The sequence below is a fragment of the Ascaphus truei genome, chromosome 8 (genome assembly GCF_040206685.1).
Source record: "Ascaphus truei isolate aAscTru1 chromosome 8, aAscTru1.hap1, whole genome shotgun sequence".
Lineage (NCBI taxonomy): Eukaryota > Metazoa > Chordata > Amphibia > Anura > Ascaphidae > Ascaphus > Ascaphus truei.
This window is the reverse complement of record NC_134490.1, coordinates 77,219,657-77,241,298: the sequence shown is the minus strand read 5'-3', so window position 1 is coordinate 77,241,298 and position 21,642 is coordinate 77,219,657. Positions and strand designations below refer to the sequence as shown.

General features: G+C 44.3%; 1 protein-coding gene across 1 annotated transcript in view; it reads right to left on the bottom strand.

Annotated features, from left to right (window-relative positions):
* BTAF1 (B-TFIID TATA-box binding protein associated factor 1) overlaps positions 1-21,642 on the bottom strand; it is an 82,705-nt gene that overhangs the window by 17,093 nt on the left and 43,970 nt on the right. Inside the window, exons 18-29 of the mRNA XM_075613066.1 lie at positions 21,352-21,494; positions 20,372-20,546; positions 19,785-19,988; positions 18,920-19,343; positions 18,269-18,459; positions 15,117-15,270; positions 14,930-15,039; positions 13,299-13,500; positions 10,915-11,063; positions 9,964-10,116; positions 837-958; positions 566-733 (exon numbers count right to left, since the gene is read on the bottom strand). Coding sequence (XP_075469181.1) covers positions 566-733; positions 837-958; positions 9,964-10,116; positions 10,915-11,063; positions 13,299-13,500; positions 14,930-15,039; positions 15,117-15,270; positions 18,269-18,459; positions 18,920-19,343; positions 19,785-19,988; positions 20,372-20,546; positions 21,352-21,494 — 2,195 coding nt within the window. The remainder of the gene's footprint in view (positions 1-565; positions 734-836; positions 959-9,963; positions 10,117-10,914; positions 11,064-13,298; positions 13,501-14,929; positions 15,040-15,116; positions 15,271-18,268; positions 18,460-18,919; positions 19,344-19,784; positions 19,989-20,371; positions 20,547-21,351; positions 21,495-21,642) is intronic.

Below are 21,642 nucleotides of genomic sequence, written 5' to 3'. Positions count from 1 at the left end.
CCATGGCAAAGCGGCGTCACGTGACGCCGCAATGCCAAAGACAAGGTAAGGATAGTTGCAGAGGCCTCACGCGATTTCCCCGGCATTTAATTTAAACACCTTGGGGAAGAGCGCGGACCGGACCCTCTGCAAATCGCCACCCCGTCCCCCCCCCCGAAAAATCTTGCGCCCCTCCCGTTTGCCCATCCCTGTGTTAGAATATAAACAAGTTAATTATAAATAAACTGAACAGCTTTTTCCAATTACATCTTTAACTAATGCAGCATATTTTGGACTCCACTCCAATGCTGTGACTGAACACAAAGTCCCTGAACAATAACTATATAGCTGCTGACTTAAAGGTCTATTATCGACTACTAGCACTAAAACTACTAAAGAGGGCAGCAGGAAATAGTACAACACATTAATGTGTACTGGTTAGCTTTATGGAATAAATTCTCTAAGCGGGTGACAAAGCAGTGGGTGTGTTTATAAACCAGACGCTTAATGTGTGAAAGCTTGTCCATTTGAACATCTTGAGTGCAGAGACTACGTAATTACCAACCTCTGTTGGGATGCTACTCACCGTGCTCGTTCAGTGGGAGGTCCGGTGTAATGCAAGGGGTTGAGATACTCTTTGGAGCAAAATTTCCCCACTTCATCCACCCAATGTCCTGTCAAGGTTGGAGGACAAACCACCAAGGAAGGTAGAGACATGCAGTCTACAGACTTGCTTTTTGTATACTGCTGGGCTCTATAACACAGCAAAAAACATGAGGATTACTTTTTACAACTTCAAAAATTAATTTTAAAAAATTGCCAATCAAATTGTATTTAAGCATGTTTGAAGACTTTACCTGAGGCAATGGTCCCCTGCAAGAATACATATGGACTGCAGAGTCTTCCCAAGGCCCATGTCATCACAGAGGATACCGTGCAGTTTATACTTATTAAGGAAGGCCAACCAATTTACACCATCCTTCAGACACAAAATAAAACAAAATGGAGCAGTGTTATAAAGAATAGAAATGTACGATAATTTCGCTTAAGCCGAAATCAGGCTAAATTAGCTTTTTGCTAAAAGGCTTGCCAAACATTTTCAAACGTTCACCCCCAAAAATTGCCAAACGTTCAAAATCAATTTTCAGGTCACATGTCCCTTTTAATATTGCCATTTTCACAAATGAAAACGCTTGCGTCTATAAAGTAGGGTCATTGCCTTTAATGGGTATGTTTGGAGGAAGGGCCAGAAATGCCATTTCGGCCAATATAAAATAAGGCCAGCAGCATCACAAGGAAGAAAGATTACAGTCCATGTTCAAGGTCAACTGAACCAGACACTGTCTGAAGAACCAAAAATGGCAGGCTCTCTGGAGCAGGAATCCTTGTTTATCCCATGTGTGTACTCTGTCAGCGCTATATAATTAGTGCTAATGAAAATTATAGCAAGGTATGCAAGAATTATAAATACACAGTAGCTTATTAGAAGCCTCACGAGTCATTGTCAATGTTGCTTAAGCCAATTTTTTTTTTTTTTTTGTAACTTCATTTTATTAGTTTATAATAGTGTATCGTGTAATGTATTGTACTGTATACTATGTCATGGTGATTCTCATTGTATCCGGAAGTATAACTCTACTAATATCAGTGGAATAGAACTTCAACTTGTGGTCAGACTGGTGAGCCTAAAGGGGTATCGAGACACGGCTCGCAGTCCAGAGTCCATATTACGGTGTTATACTCTCCTTCTAATCGGGGGGGGGGGGGGGGATCAGGTGTACATGCTCTGTCACCGAGTCAATAACTGCCCAATCGGTTAACTGTCTGACACACGACTCATCCAGACGACGTATACATAGACAGATAGACAACTACATGGGTAGACAAACAAACGTGGAGACCGACAAACAATCAACCATACGGACAGACAAACCGGTAGACAAACATTGAACCAAGAGGAAGAAAGGGGGGGGGGGAAAGAGGGGGTTGGAAGTATGGGGGTAGGGATGGGTGTTCGTGATCGTGAGTGTGTCTTAGAGTTGTTACGCGGCCTCTCTAAGTGTGTTGCCTGGCTGATATGTGGTCATCCGATGCAGAGCATGGGTGTAGTACACCTCTCCCAAGGAGAACGGACCTGAAAACTATCATAGCCAGATTGATGTCCTTTCTATCCCCGGGATGTCTGTCTGTACCAACCAAGGCGTCCAGACTTTTAGATAATTGTCACCAGTGTCGTTAACCAGACTCGTTAACTTTTCCATCTGGCAGATAAACCAAATACGATTCCGAATTTTTGGGATGGTTGGTATGTCTGAGCTTTTCCATAGTGCTGCGATCTCACACTGCGTTGCAATTGCAAAGTGAGCAATAAGTTTATTGTGAGCTTTAGAGAGACCCGCTAGTGGTCTGTTCAAGAGAAACAGCCACGGATCTGGGGGAATAGTGAGATCAAACAGTCTCTGTATACAAAGTCTAATTGTCTCCCAAAATGAGGAGATCCGCGGGCAAGACCACAGCATATGTAGCAGGTCTGCTGATCCTCCACACTGGCGTGGGCACAGCGGGGAGGATCCCAGCACGAACCTTGATAATTTTAGTGGGGTAAGGTACCATCGCATCAGGACCTTATATGCGTTCTCCTTGAGGGTGGTACATATGGAACACTTTGCTGTGGCTAGAAAAATAGCACTCCAGTCCTCGTCTTCCAGACATTCCCCGATGTCTGCTTCCCATCGTGATCTAAATGAGGGCATCTCATGGGCTTGTTCGCTAGAACTGATCACTTCGCTGTATAGCTGCGAGGTAAGTCCCTTTGTGTCGGTCTCTGCCAGACAGAGCTTTTCGAAGGATGTCAATGGTGGGTACGGGGCAAATTTGTTGTAGAACGCCCTGATCTGGAGGTATCTAAAGAATTCTGAGTGGGGGATCTCTTTTTCTAATCTGACGTGATCAAACGTCTTAATTTTTCTGTCATGGCCTTCCAGATCTTTAATCCGATTATAACCTTTTTTCCAAATTGATATATTGCCTACCGATAGGCCTAGCACGAACTCGGAATTGTTCCACAGGGGTGACATCATAGAGCGTGTCGTTGTGAGGGAATGTTTAAATTTTGTGGCCTCCCAGATTGACAATGAGTTGGTCATTGAGGATAGCGGCATATTAGCGCCTTTTCGCACTGTTTTGGGGAGCCAGATTAGATTACTTAATTCTATAGGTTCACATGCTGCGCTCTCTAATTCGACCCATCTCTTAGATCTCGGGTCCGACTGCCATTGTATAATTTGGCTCAACTGTGCCGCTTTGTAATATGATAACAGGCAGGGTACCGCTAGGCCCCCAGCCAAGACCGGTCTTTTCATATTGATTTTGCTGACTCTTGATTTTTTACCTCCCCATATAAACTTGGAGATGTCGGATTGAAGTGAGTGCAGGTCCTTCAATCTGAGTGGCACTGAGAGAGTTTGGAAGAGATATAAGATACGGGGGAGTAAGTTCATTTTAACACTATGGATTCTTCCTATCCAGGAGATCCTTTTAGATGTCCACTTTTGTAGGTCTGATTTTAGGGTCCGGATTAGGTTGGGGTAATTTGCGTCGTATATTTCTTTGACGTTTCTGGTGATGTGGACACCCAAATATTTTATAGATTTGTGTTGCCAGTGAAATTTAAAGTTTAGTTTTAATAATTTTTCTATGTGTCTGGGGAGATTGACATTGAGAGCCTCCGATTTGGACTGATTGATTTTGAAGCCGGAAATTTTAGAAAACCGGTTCAGCATGTCAAATAGGTTCGGTAGTGAGGTGAGGGGTTTAGTGATCAAGAGGATGTCATCTGCGTACAGGGCCGCTTTATGGGTTTGGGAGTATGCGTTTAACCCTGAAATGTCAGGGTTTCCTCTGATTTACGCCGCCAGGGGTTCGATACAGAGGGCGAATAGGAGGGGTGATAATGGGCAACCCTGTCTCGTACCACTCTTAATTTGGAAGGCCCGAGAGGGGTAGCCTTGCTGCACAACCCTGGCGGTGGGGTTAGAGTACAGCGATAAAATCACGTCACTCACCCGATTTCCAAAGCCAAATGCCGCAAGCGTCTCCTTCAGAGAGGGCCAGTCTATCCTATCGAAAGCCTTTTCGGTGTCCAGACTTAACAACATACTTTGAGCAGTGTCATTAGTGGCCAAATCTATCAGATCTATAAATCGACGGGTATTATCTGCGGTTTGTCGGCCCTTGATAAATCCGACCTGATCTGGATGTATAAGTCTGGGTAGGATAAGACATTCTATTGGCCAGCAACTTAGCATACAGCTTGATATCCGTATTGATTAGTGATATGGGCCTATAACTTTTGCAATCTAGTGGGTCTTTCCCTGGCTTAGGAATGATTGATATAGACGCCTGTAACATCTCTTTGGGGATGGGGGCTCCCGCTAAAATAGCGTTGAATACTTGGAGCAACCTTGGGGCAAGCAACTTGATAAATTTCTTGTAGTATAACCCTGAGAAGCCGTCTGGCCCCGGTGCCTTTGAAGGTTTAAGTTCCGTAATGGCCTGTGTCAACTCCTCATGTGTGAAGTCGGCATTTATGGCGGCTCTGTCTGATTCTGTCAATCTCACCAGATTGGAGCTAGCCAGGAAATCTCTTAGCTTACTGCTCGTGTTAGGATTGTGTGCCACTTTCTCACCATTATAGAGCATCTCATAGAAGGAGCCGAATTCATCTACTATCTTCTGGGGGTTGGAAGTAGGGGTACCAGATTTTAAGCGTAAAGCTTGGATGTTGTATTTAGTTTGCCTGTCTTTCAGCATGCGGGCCAGCATCGTATCCGGCCTGTTTGCTTTTTCGTAAAATTTCCTCTTTGACCAACTCAATGAATTATCAGCCCTGGAGGTCAATATCATGTTTAATTCAATTTTAGTGTCTTTTACCTCTTGTAGGGTTTGCGGATCTAGTTTCTTTTTATGTTTGGTGGAGAGAGCTTGTAATTTAGTTTCGAGCGTGACAATTTTTGCCTCTCTCTCTTTTTTTCGTCTAGCTGTGATATTTATGAGGGTACCTCGGAGAGTCGCTTTATGCGCCACCCAGAGGACCAGATGTGAGGAGACAGAGCCGGCATTTACCTTGAAAAATTGGTCTCTCTCATTACCCACAGTATCACAGATCTCTGGAATTTTTAGAATGGATTCATTTAGCTTCCAGTTCGTTCCTGGTCTACCCGTTTGAATATTGTTGCACCGGAGCTCTATGGGTGCGTGGTCAGACCATGAAATATCATGGATCTCCGCTTGGGTGACCTTGGGGACCAGGTGGCAGGACACAGCGAAGTAATCAATCCTACTGTATGAGCTATGTGGGTGCGAGAAGAATGTGTAATTTCTATCTGCTGGATGTAGCTCTCTCCATATGTCTATTAGTTGGTTACATTTGAGACCTCTGCGTAGGGATATACCTGCTCCTTTATTGTGTAGGGTAACTCCACCTGATCTGTCCATGTGAGGTTGTAGGACCATATTAAAGTCTCCTGCTAAGACCACGCTTCCCTGCGCAACCAAGTTTAGGGTTCTAAAGAATTTTTCGAAGAAGATTGCACTCTTTTCGCAGGGGGCATATATACAAGCGATTGTGATCTTCTGTCCCCTAATAGTTCCTACTATTATAATATACCTGCCATCGTTATCCCGTTTGGTTATCAGGCCTTCGAAAGAAATGCTATTACGGAATAGGATGGCAACTCCACGCTTTTTGACTTCAGCAGAGGCCGAAAAAACCTGGGAGAAGTCTTTATCAAGGTATTTGGGGGTATTGGTTTTGCTGAAATGTGTGTCCTGTAGGAGCAACACATCCGCATGTTTTCTTTTATAATCTGTGAAGGCTACTTTGCGTTTAGTGGGGTTGTTAAAGCCCTGCACATTGTGAGATATAAAAGTCAACGCCATTTATTGCTGTGTGTGACTACGCGCATCACTATGTTGCTTGACTTACCCGTGAAATCCATGTGTTGGGCCGGACGCTCACTTCCTTCAGGGCGCATATTCGAAGGTATGTATTTGAGGGTGGGGTAAGGAGGGAGTGGGAGGCAGCGGGGAGGGAGGGACTGGGAGGAGCACATGAGGGTCAACACAAAGGGGGTTGGGTTCATGATACAAAACAACAAATACTCTAATGTACAAAAAACAAATAGGAACATGAAGACAAGAGCCCACTCCGGGAGCCCCCGGGAGTGGCCCTTGCGCCCAAGGGATGGGTCCTTTGGCCCAGACTGACGACGGGATCTCCCCTGCCTGCTGGGTCCTGGCTTCCCTGCGACTTGTTTGCGACCCCTATTCTGTAGGGATCGTAGCGGAGGACACATACAAGCCGGTCAGGGAACTGTCCCGCCGGCGCATCTCCTTTAAACAGACAACAGTTAAATAACAGTATAACTTATAACTTTAGCAATAAAAAACTCTCAATCACATAACATCTACCTACTAAGTTTCTCCCTAAACTCCACCTCTCCCTGCTCCTCCTGTTTTTGCCCTCTATGTGAGTGTAGGTTGTAAGGAGCTCTGTGCCCCCCCAAAGGGTTCCTATTGTGCGGTCCTCGTAGCACCAATCTCGATCACTTTTGGTGGTGAGAAGCCCAGAGGACCGGCTACCTAGTTTTCATTATCCTCTTATGTGTGAATGTCTACACTCTATATGGTAGGGTGCCGGACTCCCCCCCTTTAAGTGCCTCTGTGTTTTAATGTGTGGGTGGTGAACGTTTAATGTGCGGGTGGTCTGCATGTATTGTAACCACATAGCGGCATCCAAGATGGCGGAGGGGCCATTAGCGCACATGACGATGACGTTAGTCATATCTCCCTATGGTGTTCCATGTTCCCCTGTGGGGTTAAGCGGGAGGCAGCCACCGATTCCCCAACCCTCGGATGGCCCAGAGATGCATTTACACCTCCCTTCCACCGCCCACTCTCTCACTCTAAGGTCAAGGTCCCGCTCCCTTCGTCAGCGCTCCCGCACTGCCGACAGGCGGGGCGCTGACATTCACTGACCGCGATATGCGGTCTGTAGGGAACGGGAGCCGGAGCGGGAGGTGGTCGGGAGCAGGAGGCTTGAGCGGCAGGGGGGGCGTGGCCTGAGCGGAGGGACCCGCTACTCTCCCCCTCTCCTCCCTCCACGGGCTCGGGCTGGAGTTGCTGATCACAAGCAACACACATACTCACACACACGCAGGCGCTCATACACACACGCAGGCGCTCATACACACACACGCAGGCGCTCATACACACACACGCAGGCACTCTCACACACATGCAGGCACTCTCACACACCCGCAGGCACTCACACACACACAGGCACTCACACACACACAGGCACTCACACACACACAGGCACTCACACACACATAGGCACTCACACACACATAGGCACTCACACACACATAGGCACTCACACACACATAGGCACTCACACACACATACATAGGCACACACACATAGGCACACACACATAGGCAAGCAGTCACTCATACACATACACATGCACACACACAGACAGAGGCAGGCACTCACGCACACACACACACACACACACACACACACAAACACACACACACACACTCACCCAAACACACCCACACACACATAGGCAAGCAGTCACTCATACACATACACATGCACACACACAGACAGAGGCAGGCACTCACGCACACACACACAGGCACTCTCACGCATACTCACCCAAACACACCCACACACACATAGGCAAGCAGTCACTCATACACATACACATGCACACACACAGACAGAGGCAGGCACACACGCACACACGCACACACACAGGCACTCTCACGCACACTCACCCACACACACATAGGCAAGCAGTCACTCATACACATACACATGCACACACACAGACAGAGGCAGGCACACACACACAGGCATCCAGACACATATACAGATAGGCATCCCCGTTAGCCCCCCCCCCCCACCCCACACTCCCCCCCCCCTCCCGGTCCTCAGCCACACCACGCGACGTGCCGGAGCCAGGGAACACAGTTCTCCTGTATCCCCCAGTGGCCGACGCGTCACCGAGTGCAGTCAGCTGCGCAGCCAAAGGGGACCGGGACCGGCTCGGAAGGGTTCCCTTGCTGCGGGTCCCATCTCTTATTGCGCTCCGGTACGGCCCACCCTGACGTCATTATCCCGCCCCCCCTGACGTCACTATACCGCCCCTGTTGTTCCTGGGCGTGTCCCATCGCCGGGTGCGCCGCCCGGTGTGTCCAGTTGCTGGGTCTCGCCGGTTCGGGGACATATTTGGGTCCCAGAGGGAGGGGGGTCCGGATGCTGGCGTGGCCCCGCTGGCGCCATCTAGGGATTCGGCTACGTCATCGCCCAGTGCCGTCGCCGCTGGGTCCCTCTAAGCATGCGTCCTGTTTCTAGTCTCGCGGGAGCCAGTGACGTCACTGAGGCAGCCCGTGAAGAACAGGGCTGCTCCCGCTCGCCTCGGGGAAAGGGCAGGAGAAGATGGCCGCCCCGCGAAAAAAGTGAGTAGACCTGCGGGGGCTGAAAGTTTTCTTGATCCCCGTGGGGGGGGTCGATGGGGGCTCCCGGACAAGCACCCCTTGGGTAGGGCCTTCTAGAGAATCCTGCTGGGGAGTTTGGGGGAGAATGTAGTTGTTTAGTGGGGTGGTAGAGCAGAGTTTATGTGGAGCTCGGCGAATCCTCGACAACTCCAGTTGCGGATCGTGAGCTCCCAGCTGCGCGCCATGAGGTTGAGGGGGCGCCATCTTCAGCAGCTACCAGGTGAGGGGGGCTTTGCGGGGAGCCAAGGACCTTACGAAGGAATCCTTCTCCATCCTCCACATGTTTTAGTGTGTGTGCAACACCGTTTTTCACAACCAGAACTGCACATGGGAACAACCACCTGTAGCGCACCTCTTTGTCCCGGAGCGCTCTAGTTATGGGGGCCATTGCCTTTCTTTTTGCCAGGGTAGCGGGGGACAGATCTTGATATACTTGGAATTTGATGCGTTCAAACTCCACTGTTTTCATCTCTCTGGCGATTCTGCATGTTTGTTCTTTTGTCCGGTAGCAGTGGAACCGCATAACGATGTCTCTGGGGGGGTCCCCCTGCTGGGGTCTTCCTCTGAGTGCCGTGGCACCTGTCCAGCATTAAGTCCCTTTCTGTCAGATCTGGGAACAGATGCTCCAGCCACTTAGTGGCGAAGTCCTCCGGGTCTGTGACCGATTCTGGCACCCCGCGCAGGCGGACATTGCAGCGACGATCGCGGTTCTCCCCGTCCTCGATCTTGTCTTCCAGGGTTCTGATTTGATCTTTAAGGGTGGACACTTGTGTTTGTGTCTGGGATATGGCGCTGGTATTCTCTTCTGCCCTAGACTCCAGGGTATCGGTACGCTCCCCCAGGGCATCCACATCTTTCCTTAGTGCCCACAGCTCTGCCTTGAAGAACTTTTTCATGGAGGAGCAAAACTCCTTCATGTCTTTCCTCCGCATCACTGCCATGTCATCCTGCTCCTCTGCAGGGGTGTCCATATCAGGGTCTGCTGCTGGCAGCTGCACAGGGGAATCAGGAGTCCCGGCCTTAGCTGTACCTTTACTTTGAAAATATGTAGATACTGGCTGCGTTTTGGTAGAAGCCATCCTTGTAGGTTGATGTATGTTGCGCTTATCTTTAGTAAGGAAACGATAGTGTTTTAACTGTTATTTTTCACTATAATGCACCGGGGGGAATGGAGCTCTCACTCTAAGCTGCCATTCACCATCGGGGGACGTGTCCTCTCCGCTTAAGCCAATTTTAACGTTACTGACAAATTAATGTAATTCATACGGAAAGTAAATATCCATCATGCATGTACAGCTTCATTTGTGTAGGTGTCATACATTAAAACAAACAACTAAAGCTTTTTAAGTTAACATCACTGCCTTTTGTTACTGGCAGGGCTGCTGGAATTGGATAAAGCTGCCTGGAACGTTACCTGCTGATATTTCCTCAGCTCTGCTTTTATTGGAACCGGGATTGTATAATTTTCCAATTTTTTCCCGTCCAAGAGCTGTTCCAAGAAGGTGCGTTCTCTGGCTTTTAGTTTGATTAATTCTTCTGACATACTGGGCGGATCTGGGATCCCAGCCTAGAAAGAGAAAAAAAAACAAGGTTATTCCGAGACTTAATGCATCTTAAGATAATTATTTTAGGTTTAAGAAGTTACAGTTTGTGCTACTACTGGCATATTAATATTAACTGAATCGGCAAGAATTTTATTACATCGAAAATAGAATACAAAATAGATTGTCCAGTGGAACAGTTACAGAGATTGAAGCGGTATGCGAGATTATTTTCCAAATAATAAACGTCTTTAGAATTATACAGGTACACTAATTTAATTAACATATTAGATTGAATACATAAATATACCTGGCAAAGTAGAAGTTGAATTTTATAATTATGGTATACCCACACACTAAGTTTGAGAAGGTTAGACATTGTAACACATATGTAACTACTTCTTGGCACCTAAATTAAAGAAACTGCCCAATATGAAATCTTGAAAACAAAAAACATCAGAAACTCTTTAACGCAGTGTTTTTCAACAAGAGTCCGAGAAATACTTGGGTTCCGTGGGCATCCCTAAAGGGTTCCTTTCAATTTTCAAGTAACTTGAAAATTGTACCAAATTCACAAGAATTTGCAATGCATCTGATCTCAGACGCACTATTAAAGAGGGTTGGGGATCCTTACAATGCATCTGATCTCAGACGCGATATTAGAGAGGGTTGGGGTTCCTCAGAATTTCACAATATAATTAGAGGGTTCCTTAATAATAAAAAAAGTTTTAAAAAACCCCCAAAAAGAACACTGCTTTAACGTCTTCGAGCAACGCAAAAAAGGATCGACTATAGCTTCAAATAAAACCATATCTGTACCTTACCTCTAAAGGCATTAGTCTGATTAATGTAGCAAAGCACTGAGTAGCCATAAAGCGCACACTGTCCGTCTGGTCACTCATTCTGCCCAAAACTGGCACCACGAGAAGAACAATGTATGGGACAATGCCAACATCAAGCTGCTCCATTACACCTACATTTTGCCAAATTAAGGAATTTAATATTGTTTATTTGTGCAACATAATTTGCATTTCCAACAAACCAAAGGAAAAAAAGGGGGGAGGGGGAGGGGAGTTATTTTTTTTTAGCAAAGCACTGTATTAAAAAAAATAAGTCTAACTGCGCCTCTGCCAACCAGCTTAACGTAGATCGAGAACCATATGTGGAGAAGACAAGTATTTGATTACTTGTGTGCACAATGTTCTGCAAGCTGCCAAATTCCCCCCATACCACCAAACACCATGACGATAGAAAAATGATAGCAAGGATACTCCGTATTGTAAATAGTTAATGACTAACATTACGTTGTGTTAATGTAATAGCACCTCTCAGCGAGACATTGTGGGGTTGAAAAAAAGCTGAAGCCTTAAAAAACGAGACATTTGTTTCATGATAGAAGATGTGTTTCCTAGTTTGTCAACTCTGAATGGTAACAAGGCAACCGGGTGTTTAATATAAAAAGTCTGTTCTAACCCCACGTGAAGTATATAGCCATGAAAACAAGTTCTGCGGCTCGGAGAACATTCACTTTGGTGACCAACATTTGTTTGCTTCACAAAGAAAGTTACAGGAGGGTTTCCCACTTAGATCAGAATTTAAGTTTAGAGTGTTGTAGCAATGACACCTGACTTTTTTAGAAGCAGCAATAAGTAGTTAATAGCGCACATAAATAGAATTCCAGAAATCCAGTGCCAACAAGACAATAAATGTTTGGCTATAGTTGAACAGGCACCTATACCGACGGGGACAGGCAGACCAGCGGGCACCACGATGCAGGAAGAAAGATATACCGGATGTAGACCGGACGTGACGTCACCCAGCCAATGAACTGCCAGTATGCTGCGAACAGCATGATGGGAAACTGAGTCCCTGGCTGGAGGGCGCTCGTGCGGCATACAGGGGCATCAGTGTCATGCGCAGTAGAAATCGAAGGGATTAAAAACAAAGTAAATTCATCTTGCTTTACTTTGTTTTTAATCCCTTCGATTTCTACTGCGCATGACACTGATGCCCCTGTATGCCGCACGAGCGCCCTCCAGCCAGGGACTCAGTTTCCCATCATGCTGTTCGCAGCATACTGGCAGTTCATTGGCTGGGTGACGTCACGTCCGGTCTACATCCGGTATATCAGAGCTCACCAGACACGAGTATGTTACTCTTTGAAAAAGCCCAATTGTAGGGTGAAACGCGTTAGAGGTGCAGGGGTATGTCTCCCCTCCTCTTTTTAACCATTTTTCAATAAAGGTTTTTGTATGCAGCACAGTCCGGCCTCAGAAACTTTCTTCCTGCATCGTGGTGCCCGCTGGTCTGCCTGTCCCCGTCGGTATAGGTGCCTGTTCTACTTTCCAAAACAGCAAAGGAGCACACAGAGCCAGGTGTATCGTGTAAATACGTGAGTACTTTATTGCTGCTGTATGAGAGCTGCCCCAGGCATTCAGGGTCTTTATAGCTCAGGCTGACAGAGAGGTCTGGAGGGGTTTCAAGACTCCCCCTTACAACTCTCTACGCTACTGCTAGACCGTTTGCCATCTAGGGGTTAATACATAGCCTCGAGCATGCATTCACCACACCACGTGACCTGGTCTCTTAAGCAGAAAGATTTTTATAACATTTAAAACAGTGGGTTAAAAGCTCTGTAGCATTGGTTAATTGGGGCTTCAACCCCAGTATTTTTTGTTGGGCTATAGTTGCCTAGGACGCCCACGTGACTGCGATAGGAAATGTAATGTGTTTTCTCCTTGATCCATTGTTTGTGCATTTCGTTATTGGGCCACCACTATACGCAACACAGAGCCCTTAAAAGTATGGACAAGCAATTGCAGGCCCCTCCTACACTGAAGAGATAAGGAGCTATTTTCTATACGTGCCCAAACTATGTTGTCTAATAACTTTCTTTAGTCTGCAATTATTTTTCTGTATACAGTGAGGGGTTTGTATTAAAATAGCAGTTGCTTACTGCTTAAGAAATGCCATTTGACCTAGTGTGTTATTTTTCAAAATTTTTTGTTTTAGTGCGCTGATCCAATTGTGGTTTTTTTTGTACTGATTATAAATGCCCAGCGGTGGAGGCATAGGATCGGAGCACCTATTAAACCCAGGTGAGGTTGTCATGTCAAAGGTAAGGTGCTGCATTTACCACACACACAGACACACACACACACACACACACCTAACTGTACAAAGTGTGCTTCATAAGGAAAAAGGATACATGCAAGTGCTTCAATGGCTCCCTCCTGCTTGGTATTATCATCAATCGCACCGAGCCATGGAAGGACCTTCTCCAAGAAGACGTTCATGGTTTCCATGGTAGCAATTTTACTCATAACACCTACGCACCGAGAAGCCATATGTCTCACTGCAGTATAAGGGTGTTGCAGAGTCATAAAAAGATGAGGCAGGTGCTTTAATAGCTGAAAATATAAAAATCAACAATACTCTTAGTTTGTCTCTTTAGGTGTATACATTTATAAAAGCAACATGCAGTGCTTTGAACTACATACGGAAGTAAAAATAACTGTGCCAGCAATTAAACTCAGGTCATAGGCAAGTTACTCAAAACAATATCGTGCTGGTGTTTGGTGACCTGTCTAGTAACCGGTGCAAGACCTGACAACGAATGCCTCCTATTCCATTAGACCAGACCAGTCCTCAAGGGCTACAAACAGGGCAGGTTTTCAGGATATTCCTGCTTTAGCACAGGTGGCTCAGTCGAAGATTAAGATATCTGTGCTGAAGCAGGGATATCCTGAAAAGCTGACCTGTTTGTAGCCCTTGAGGACTGGAGTGGTCTACCCTTGACAGATTCTTGAGTCTCAGTCCCAGCACATGCAAGGTCTTATCTGTCCCTTTGGCTAGAATCACATTTGTACTTTCAGAATATTTTTTATTTCACATAGCCTAAAAGAAAAAAAGTACAAGTACACTGCATTTTGTCCCTCCTACAGAGCAGGTGAAACAAGCTCACAGATGTTACTACTTTTAGAAATATGACCCTACTTACTCCATCAAGGAAATACAAATATAAAAATGCAGGAGCACAAAATGGTGAAAATAGCCTTGTAAGAGTCTAAAGTTTATGGAAAGCAAAAATCAACTGAGTGTAGGAGGAAAGAACGGATTTCAAAAGCAAACAGTTCTTGCTACACACACAGGTTTTATTTCTTTTTTTTTTCAATGATTAAACAATCATGTGTTTAGCAGCAGATGACAAATGCTTAATCCATTGACATTTTAATCAGCCAGTGCATGTACACTGATTTTGTATAAATGTGTGCTCTACCACTGCAGTCATCTCTGAACAGACTAATCCAAAATCTGCTTAAATTAGCAGGGTCCCTTGACCCTCTGCCAGGGGTGCTGCGGCCTCAGAGGCTAGCTTCCGAGAGGGCTCCTCCTGCACTGCCTGTAGACAGAAGCTGCGATTCGCCTCTCTCTCTCCTTCTCCAGGCTGAGAGAGAAGCCTCTTCATCCCCAGACAGCACAAGATGCTGCAGCACAGAGCCCCTGCATGTTTGAGGTGTGTGAGAAGGCAGGCGCGCGGGTGCGTGTCATGAGGGTGTATGTACAGAATGCGTGGGGGGGGGGAGGGAGATGCTCCTTCAGGCGTGCGCCTTCTTTAAAAAAGTTGAGAACCACTGGCCTAAATATATGCAATAGGAGCATTAAAATGCATTAAGCAAGTTGGCATTATATACATGAAAATAAAAAAAAATCTGGACTCTTAAGAACCAGTCTTTCTATAGGGTTCAGTGTAAACATGCTTCAGGGAACCCTATAGAAACTGAACACAATGTTAAGAAGAATTAAACACAATCAACAGGACAGAAGAGCACTTATTACCAAAGGGTTTACTCTGGAATCCATTGAGGCCGCTGTGACTTCAAACACTTGGAGACTGTTCACCAGCTCCTGAGCAGCATCATCTCCTTTGTCCAGGAGGAGTTTTCCATCTAAAAACACAAATGTGTGACTGGTTTAAAGATCCCACAACTGAAAGCCGAGCAGAAAGGAATGAAAACCAACATACCAAAATTGCCAATGCTTGTGTTGTTCCTTAAAGGACCGACCATTGCTTCCCAGAGATGTGGCAATCCCGTTGCCATATCGCATGTAAAATGTTTTCCAATGGTAGACAACGTAAACTCGGCTCCTCTTCTCTGAATGAGGTGTTGTTTCTGAGCCTGGAATAAGAGTACAGAAAAAGGATCTTTAAATGCATTTGGAATTTTTATTGGGAATCATTTTTTAAATCTTATAGTGCAGTGTTTCACAACTTTTTTTTACATTGTGACCCCAGCTAGAAAATATTTCTTCCACAAACCCCTAATTATTAAATGTAATTGCCCACTCAGATTATTGCTGACAAAACAGTGTGACCGATCCCATGCAAGAATAGTGTCCTGAGCTCATTGGGAACACACTTAAGACCCCAAACTGCACCTCTGTGTGCAGACAGCATGGGTGGTATAGCTGTCAGTTACTGCAGAAACTTGACAAGTCACGCCCCACAATGCCTTGCTGCTGTGGATGCAAAGCGGCTTTGGAAGCTCCTGCTGTAACCGACAGTTGTACCACCCACGCTATGGTGCAGTTTGTGGCCTTATTAAGTGCACAGTACGCCCGGGGCTCAGGAACCACTATACTGGCTGGGATCTGATATTACAGATCTGTTTGATGAACCCCTTAGACGCCTCACGTACCGAAAGAGGTTAGACTGTTCTAGTACACAGCTACAGTTTAATGCCATGGTCTTTCTTAATATAAAATCCCCCCCCCACCCCCGGTGGGAAGTAGGGGGTCTGTGGGGCTGAACCGCATCAATTTCAGTTCCGGTGACCCAGTTTCCTGAGATACTTACCTCAGAAGGTGCCCCAGTTCTTCATGCAGGTTTAAAGGTAACATGGGGCCTTGAAGCCACCATATTCACCCTGGAGAACGCAGTACCAGGGGAACCTTTGGAAGAATCCCATGAAGCAGAGGGTTCCCAGAGCTGCAATTAATGTGGTTCAGCTCCGGACCCTGCTTCCAACATAAGACAAAAACAAGCCTGGGCAGAGCCACAGGTTTAAGACCCCGGTACAAAAAACACCAACTTGCAGCTTAAAAGGGTGCAATACCCCTACAGGGTTATTTATATTAAAACATATTTCATTCTGTACATTATGTTTGTTTTCAAGTCTTTCTCCCCGATTAACACATTTTAATGTGTGTTTTGAGGCTCAGTTTTAAGGAATAGCAAATTTAACAAGGCTGCTAAACTACTCCCACTTATGACAGACTTCAAAGAGTCTTCTGAGAAAAGCTCAGAATAAGGCAGGGTTTTTTGATTAGCCACTGAAACCTGCATAGAAAACCTCACTATGCTGCCTGATGCAGTGTGGAGTACATGGAACAAACAGAGGTATCCATGTGGGAGGGGGAAGAAGACTGCAACTATTAACTCCCTTCCAAACACATGCCATGCATTCAGTGTTGTCTGGTTGCTCGCAGCATTTACAGGTCATACCTGTTTATACCTCCTTTGCCCGTGTACTAGGTGAAAACAAAAACTCACAAATACGTAATTACGGAGGTCAAAACCAGAGCATGAGAAACGTAGGGTGTAATTACAACCGGTGAATAAAACATCACTAAGCAGTGGGTGGGTGAGGTTATTTTGACCAGTACAAATATGTCCTGTAATGGACATCGACAACTAGTATTTATTTCCATTACGTGACATTGTTACTGTAACACATGGGTGAATTAACTATGCCAGAGAGGTGTGGGCAAATATTGTTTTGTTTCTGAACTAAGAATTCAAATTAAAAATGTCAAATGTGAAATACACATTCAGCCTATGGATCCACAAAAATATTAAAAATGTGAAGAGCAAAGTATATTTTGAGCATTGTTAAACCCCTCTTGGCAATTTATAACTCCTGATGCAATAGGAAGCCGGCAGTCACACGAGACATTTTACCCGCTGGGATGAGCTGCAATTATGGAACATTATCAGTGGTCTGTGCTGATAATTGCCATTTAATTCATGGGGAATTAGAATTACTTAATGTCTCGCTCTGTTGACAGAGCAGGTCTAAGAGAATAGACAGCAGAACACAGCAAAAATAGTTGCATCATTTTTTGATGATCGCAAAGCTTTGTTGACAACACGCACAATATAACCAGGTTCAATGAGTTATACAAAATGCTAAATGTTGCTTTTGGAGTAAAGAAAAGCATTTCCCTCTCCACCCTGACAGTCCAGGAGTTTCCCAAATTCATTCACTATTTAATAAAATGTAAAAAAAAAAAAAAATCTAAATTGTTCATTTTTTCCCGAACCACAATATAAACAAAGGCAACCTAAAGCTGAAAAAAAAGAAAATATATTTAGCACTCAAAGATGTGAGCCCCCTTTGAAAGGCAAACTCCATGCATGCTTTAATGGTTTTATTATTTGGCGTTTATTACTGCAGGATGCACAACCAATAATTTTATTTTTTTGAAAGCGGTATTACTGGGGTGGGTGCTTTTTACTTTTAGTATAATCTAAGAGTAATAAAGCACTGTTAATTTTCACAGGAGCCAAATGCCTCTAATGCAGAGATTAAACATATCCCTGCATCAAAAGATAATGCAGAGATCCATCTGTAAATGCAATGGGTTGGAAAATGCCATTATATTTTCTGTATAATAGAGAAAGGGTTTCAAGCCGATCACTGCTAATGGAGAAGAACCATTTAAAATACGTTTGAGTGTTTTGCAAACCAAGGTCCAAAACTGAACTGGAAAGCAAATCACAGTATATAAAATGTGCTGCTTTTTATATGGGCTGGACAGAAGCTTATACCCAACACACAGAAAAAGAAAGCCGACAATAGTGGTTTCATTTGTGAGTCTGCGTCTACTTGCTCTCAATGGTATTGTCACACCTTAACGAGAAACTGCTGCAGAACAGAAATCACATTGATTTGTTTTCCAAAGCATGGGCCTATAATCAATACTGCAACAGATTAAAAGGGCGTGCGCCATGCGGAAGTCACAACATGAAAAACGATTTCCCCTTTATTTTCAATTAGAGAATTAAAGTATGTCATTCTGTATTCTACAAATAAAATGAGGACCGAGCTGGCAAACCCAGTCTCATTGAAATGGTTAAAGATTAGGATAACCAAGAGACACAGCAGTGATGTGTACCTCGTCGGGCTCCGGAGTCGCATTGCTGCCGCTTCCTGCTGGTAGATCTGTCACCTGGGACTTGGAAGCTTTCGGGGTGGGCCCTCGTCTGCTAGTGATTGCAAAGGCAGCTTGTTGATGCCTATATAAGGTAATTATTCCTCTGTGCTTGGTGACTGTGTGATGCATTCCATCCTTGTCTGAGTTTGGTCCTATTAAAAACAATTGGAAAAAGCTGAAGTGTACACTGCCAGTGGTTATTAAAACTATTTAAGAAAACAAAAAAACAAACAAAAAAAGCACTATGCTGATTAATACATAGTAATTGTTTTTTTTAATCTAAAATATATGGTGTCTTAAAAGTGCTAGAATTTTAAGGTCTGACAGTTGCAACTACATCAACTTCATGTCAAAAGGCAAATTTGGGGCCATAGAATAGCCCTAAAATCCTATTACAAACAGTACTATGCTGCAAAATGAACCAGTCAAGCAAATTCTATAAAATGTTCATTGCAGTGTCTAAAATGCATATCACGTTCTCAATACCTTCTATAACCCAAATAGGTCTATCACTGATCAGACATTTCAATGAAGTGAAAGGGATGTTAAACTACAGTATTGACATGTGAGCAAGTATCACGGCTACCATTGAACCAAGAGTACAAAACATACCTTTTGAATTGTCCATGCTCTGAGCAGGGGCTGGACATGTTACAGAAGGTGTGATATTGGGGTCCACGCATAGTGAACTGCAGAGATTTTTAAGAATTTTTGGGTTGGGACAAGGAGTTCTTATGGTGCATTGCTGCAGCAGCTTAGCTATGCACAGGGCACCACAATTCTGCACAACTGTATTCTCTTCTTTTTTAACTGCCTCCATTAGTGGTTTGATTACAGGATTTAGTTTCTCTGGAAGATGCTGGAGGCTCACAATGGCACAAGCCGCAAACGTGTGTACTCTTAGCTGCAGGACCTGCCATTCCTGGTTAGTTTCCATAACTGTCATTTGAACCTGCTGTCTTTTTCCATCCAATTGCTGACATAGTTGGGCATTTTCACTGAGAGCTGATGTAGCTTCGTTAAAGACAGTGGTAACCTTATGAAGGGAAGAGGTATAGTTAAGTAAAACATCTATACATAGCCACACCACTCTTCTTGGGGAAATGCCTATACTCATACACCGATGTATAGTCCATCTAGGACCAGAAGGAACTACTGGCAGTGGCAATTTAAATCTAGGTCATCAACACCCTTTTTTTTACATGAAGACCATTATTTTGTAATTTTTTCAAGTTAGTTTGTAAACACTGAAAAAGATTTGGGAGTGACTTGAATTCTTCAAGCTATTCCCCTTTTTGTGTGACATCATGCTACAAAACAAGAGTTTGCACATGGGAATCCCCGTTCTCTTACCTCATTAATTGGACCAATTTACTAGTGGCTTCTGTAAAATCAACAATAAGTCTGTCATTTTAGGGGGCCAACCAAAAAAAAAATTAAGTGGAAAAATGTTTGCAATCCCAAAGTGCATACTCACCAAATCATTGGCTTGGTCTATGGTGAATACACTACAGTTCACTTTGTCTCGAATGTCAATTTGAGCGTCAGCCAATAACGCAATTAGCTGTTTACACTCATTCTGCATCCGGGTGAAAGGTATTGCTATCTCGTCATAATAAAGATGCTCCGACAGAACCGCAAGCAAACGCGGCTGCACAGCCAGAACCACAGTCCTGCACTCCTGGGAATACAACAAATGGATTCTTAATATTAAGTACAGAGCAGGAGAGGTGAACATTCAGGTCTTGTGGTTATGCACTGTAAAGCGCAAACCTTGAAATGTAACCGCAAAAATGCTGAGCTAATGCCACAATTCAAATCACAAAGTGAGTATGTCTACACACACAAACTTATACTCTGCGTTGGTTCCAATACACTACTTTCTCATCCTAACAAAGGGAAAGAGGGACATTAATGCTCAGTGGGAATAGCTGCTTATAGTATACCACTATATTCTGTTCATGTTTCAGGTGCTTAATGTGGCAAACATATGCAACTTTCGTAACGCTGGCACTGATTACTGGTACAAACTGCCAACATAAAATGGCAAAAATGCTACTTTACCTTTTGCAGAGAAGCCCACTCACATATAACTAGTGCCACGCTAATCCTCTGCAGGGCAGACTTGGAGTTCAAATGGAAAAGAAGCAGTTGGGCTAGGGATTCGGCAGGCTTTATGTCTTGGCAGGCAGTATTTACGCTTGGATCACAAATGTAGCAACATAATGCTCCCAACAACCTGAAAGTAAAGACATTTTAGAATGCTTTACACTACACAGGTTTAATAAAATTGTACGGATGAAGTACATTTTAGGAATCTGGTACGACATTCTGCAAAGATCATTGTGCAGGTGTAAGACTCATCTAGTAAGTGGGACAGAAAATGCACTGCAGTTTAAAATTTAACAAGTGCATTTTCACAGCTTTTAATTTAGGCTTTGCAATTGCAAAATATTTAAAATAGTGCGGTCAGGATAGTTTAGTTAACACTTGCAAACTTTATTCTGTGTGCACAGGAAGATGATATCCTGAGTAAATGCAACAAAACTTTAACTCTCCCAGTGTTGGAAGAGACATAATTAACCTACTGCAAAGCAGTACCATTTTCTCCTGGTATTATCCGAAATGATCACTATGCTAATACTTGGAAATGTGCTGCAAAATTATTTATAGTTACGTGACTGCACTTTGATGAAACATTTTCCTAATCAACATCTCAAGACCTATTACAATACATTTGACAGCTTTTAAAATGTGTGCCAGAATTTCTAATACCTGTACTGTACCTTGTTTTTGCATGCGCACACAGCTAAATGAAATAATGTTGTTGCAGACATGTTAGAGTTGCAGTGATCAGGGCTGATTTACACAGTAATTATCAGCAAATTCACAATTTGGGACAACAAATTTTACATGAATTTCTACATAATAGGAAACGACGAGGTGATTTTCTATTATAAATTATGTAATAAGAATAAAGGAAAGTGTAAAGAAAATATATAGCATAAAAATTAAAACAAAGTGAATGTTTCTAGTAAACTGACTTTGATGCAGTCACGCGAGCTCGTATGACCGCGTAATCCCTGGTTGCAGAATCCTCAATCACACTGTCTGATCCAGCAATGTATTCCTGGGTCACTTCTTTGGTTTGGCATTGGCCTTGCCGCAGTTTCCCACCTGCTTTTTCCTAAATGGAGAAAGAAGTGGAATTGAATACGGAGGCGAGACCAGAACTTCGCCGTCTGTGTTTCATGTTCTGTCTCTGGTTTTAAACACATGGTGCACTACTGATCAAAACAAAATTCAGGTGACTTCCAACAAGTTAACCGAGGCAC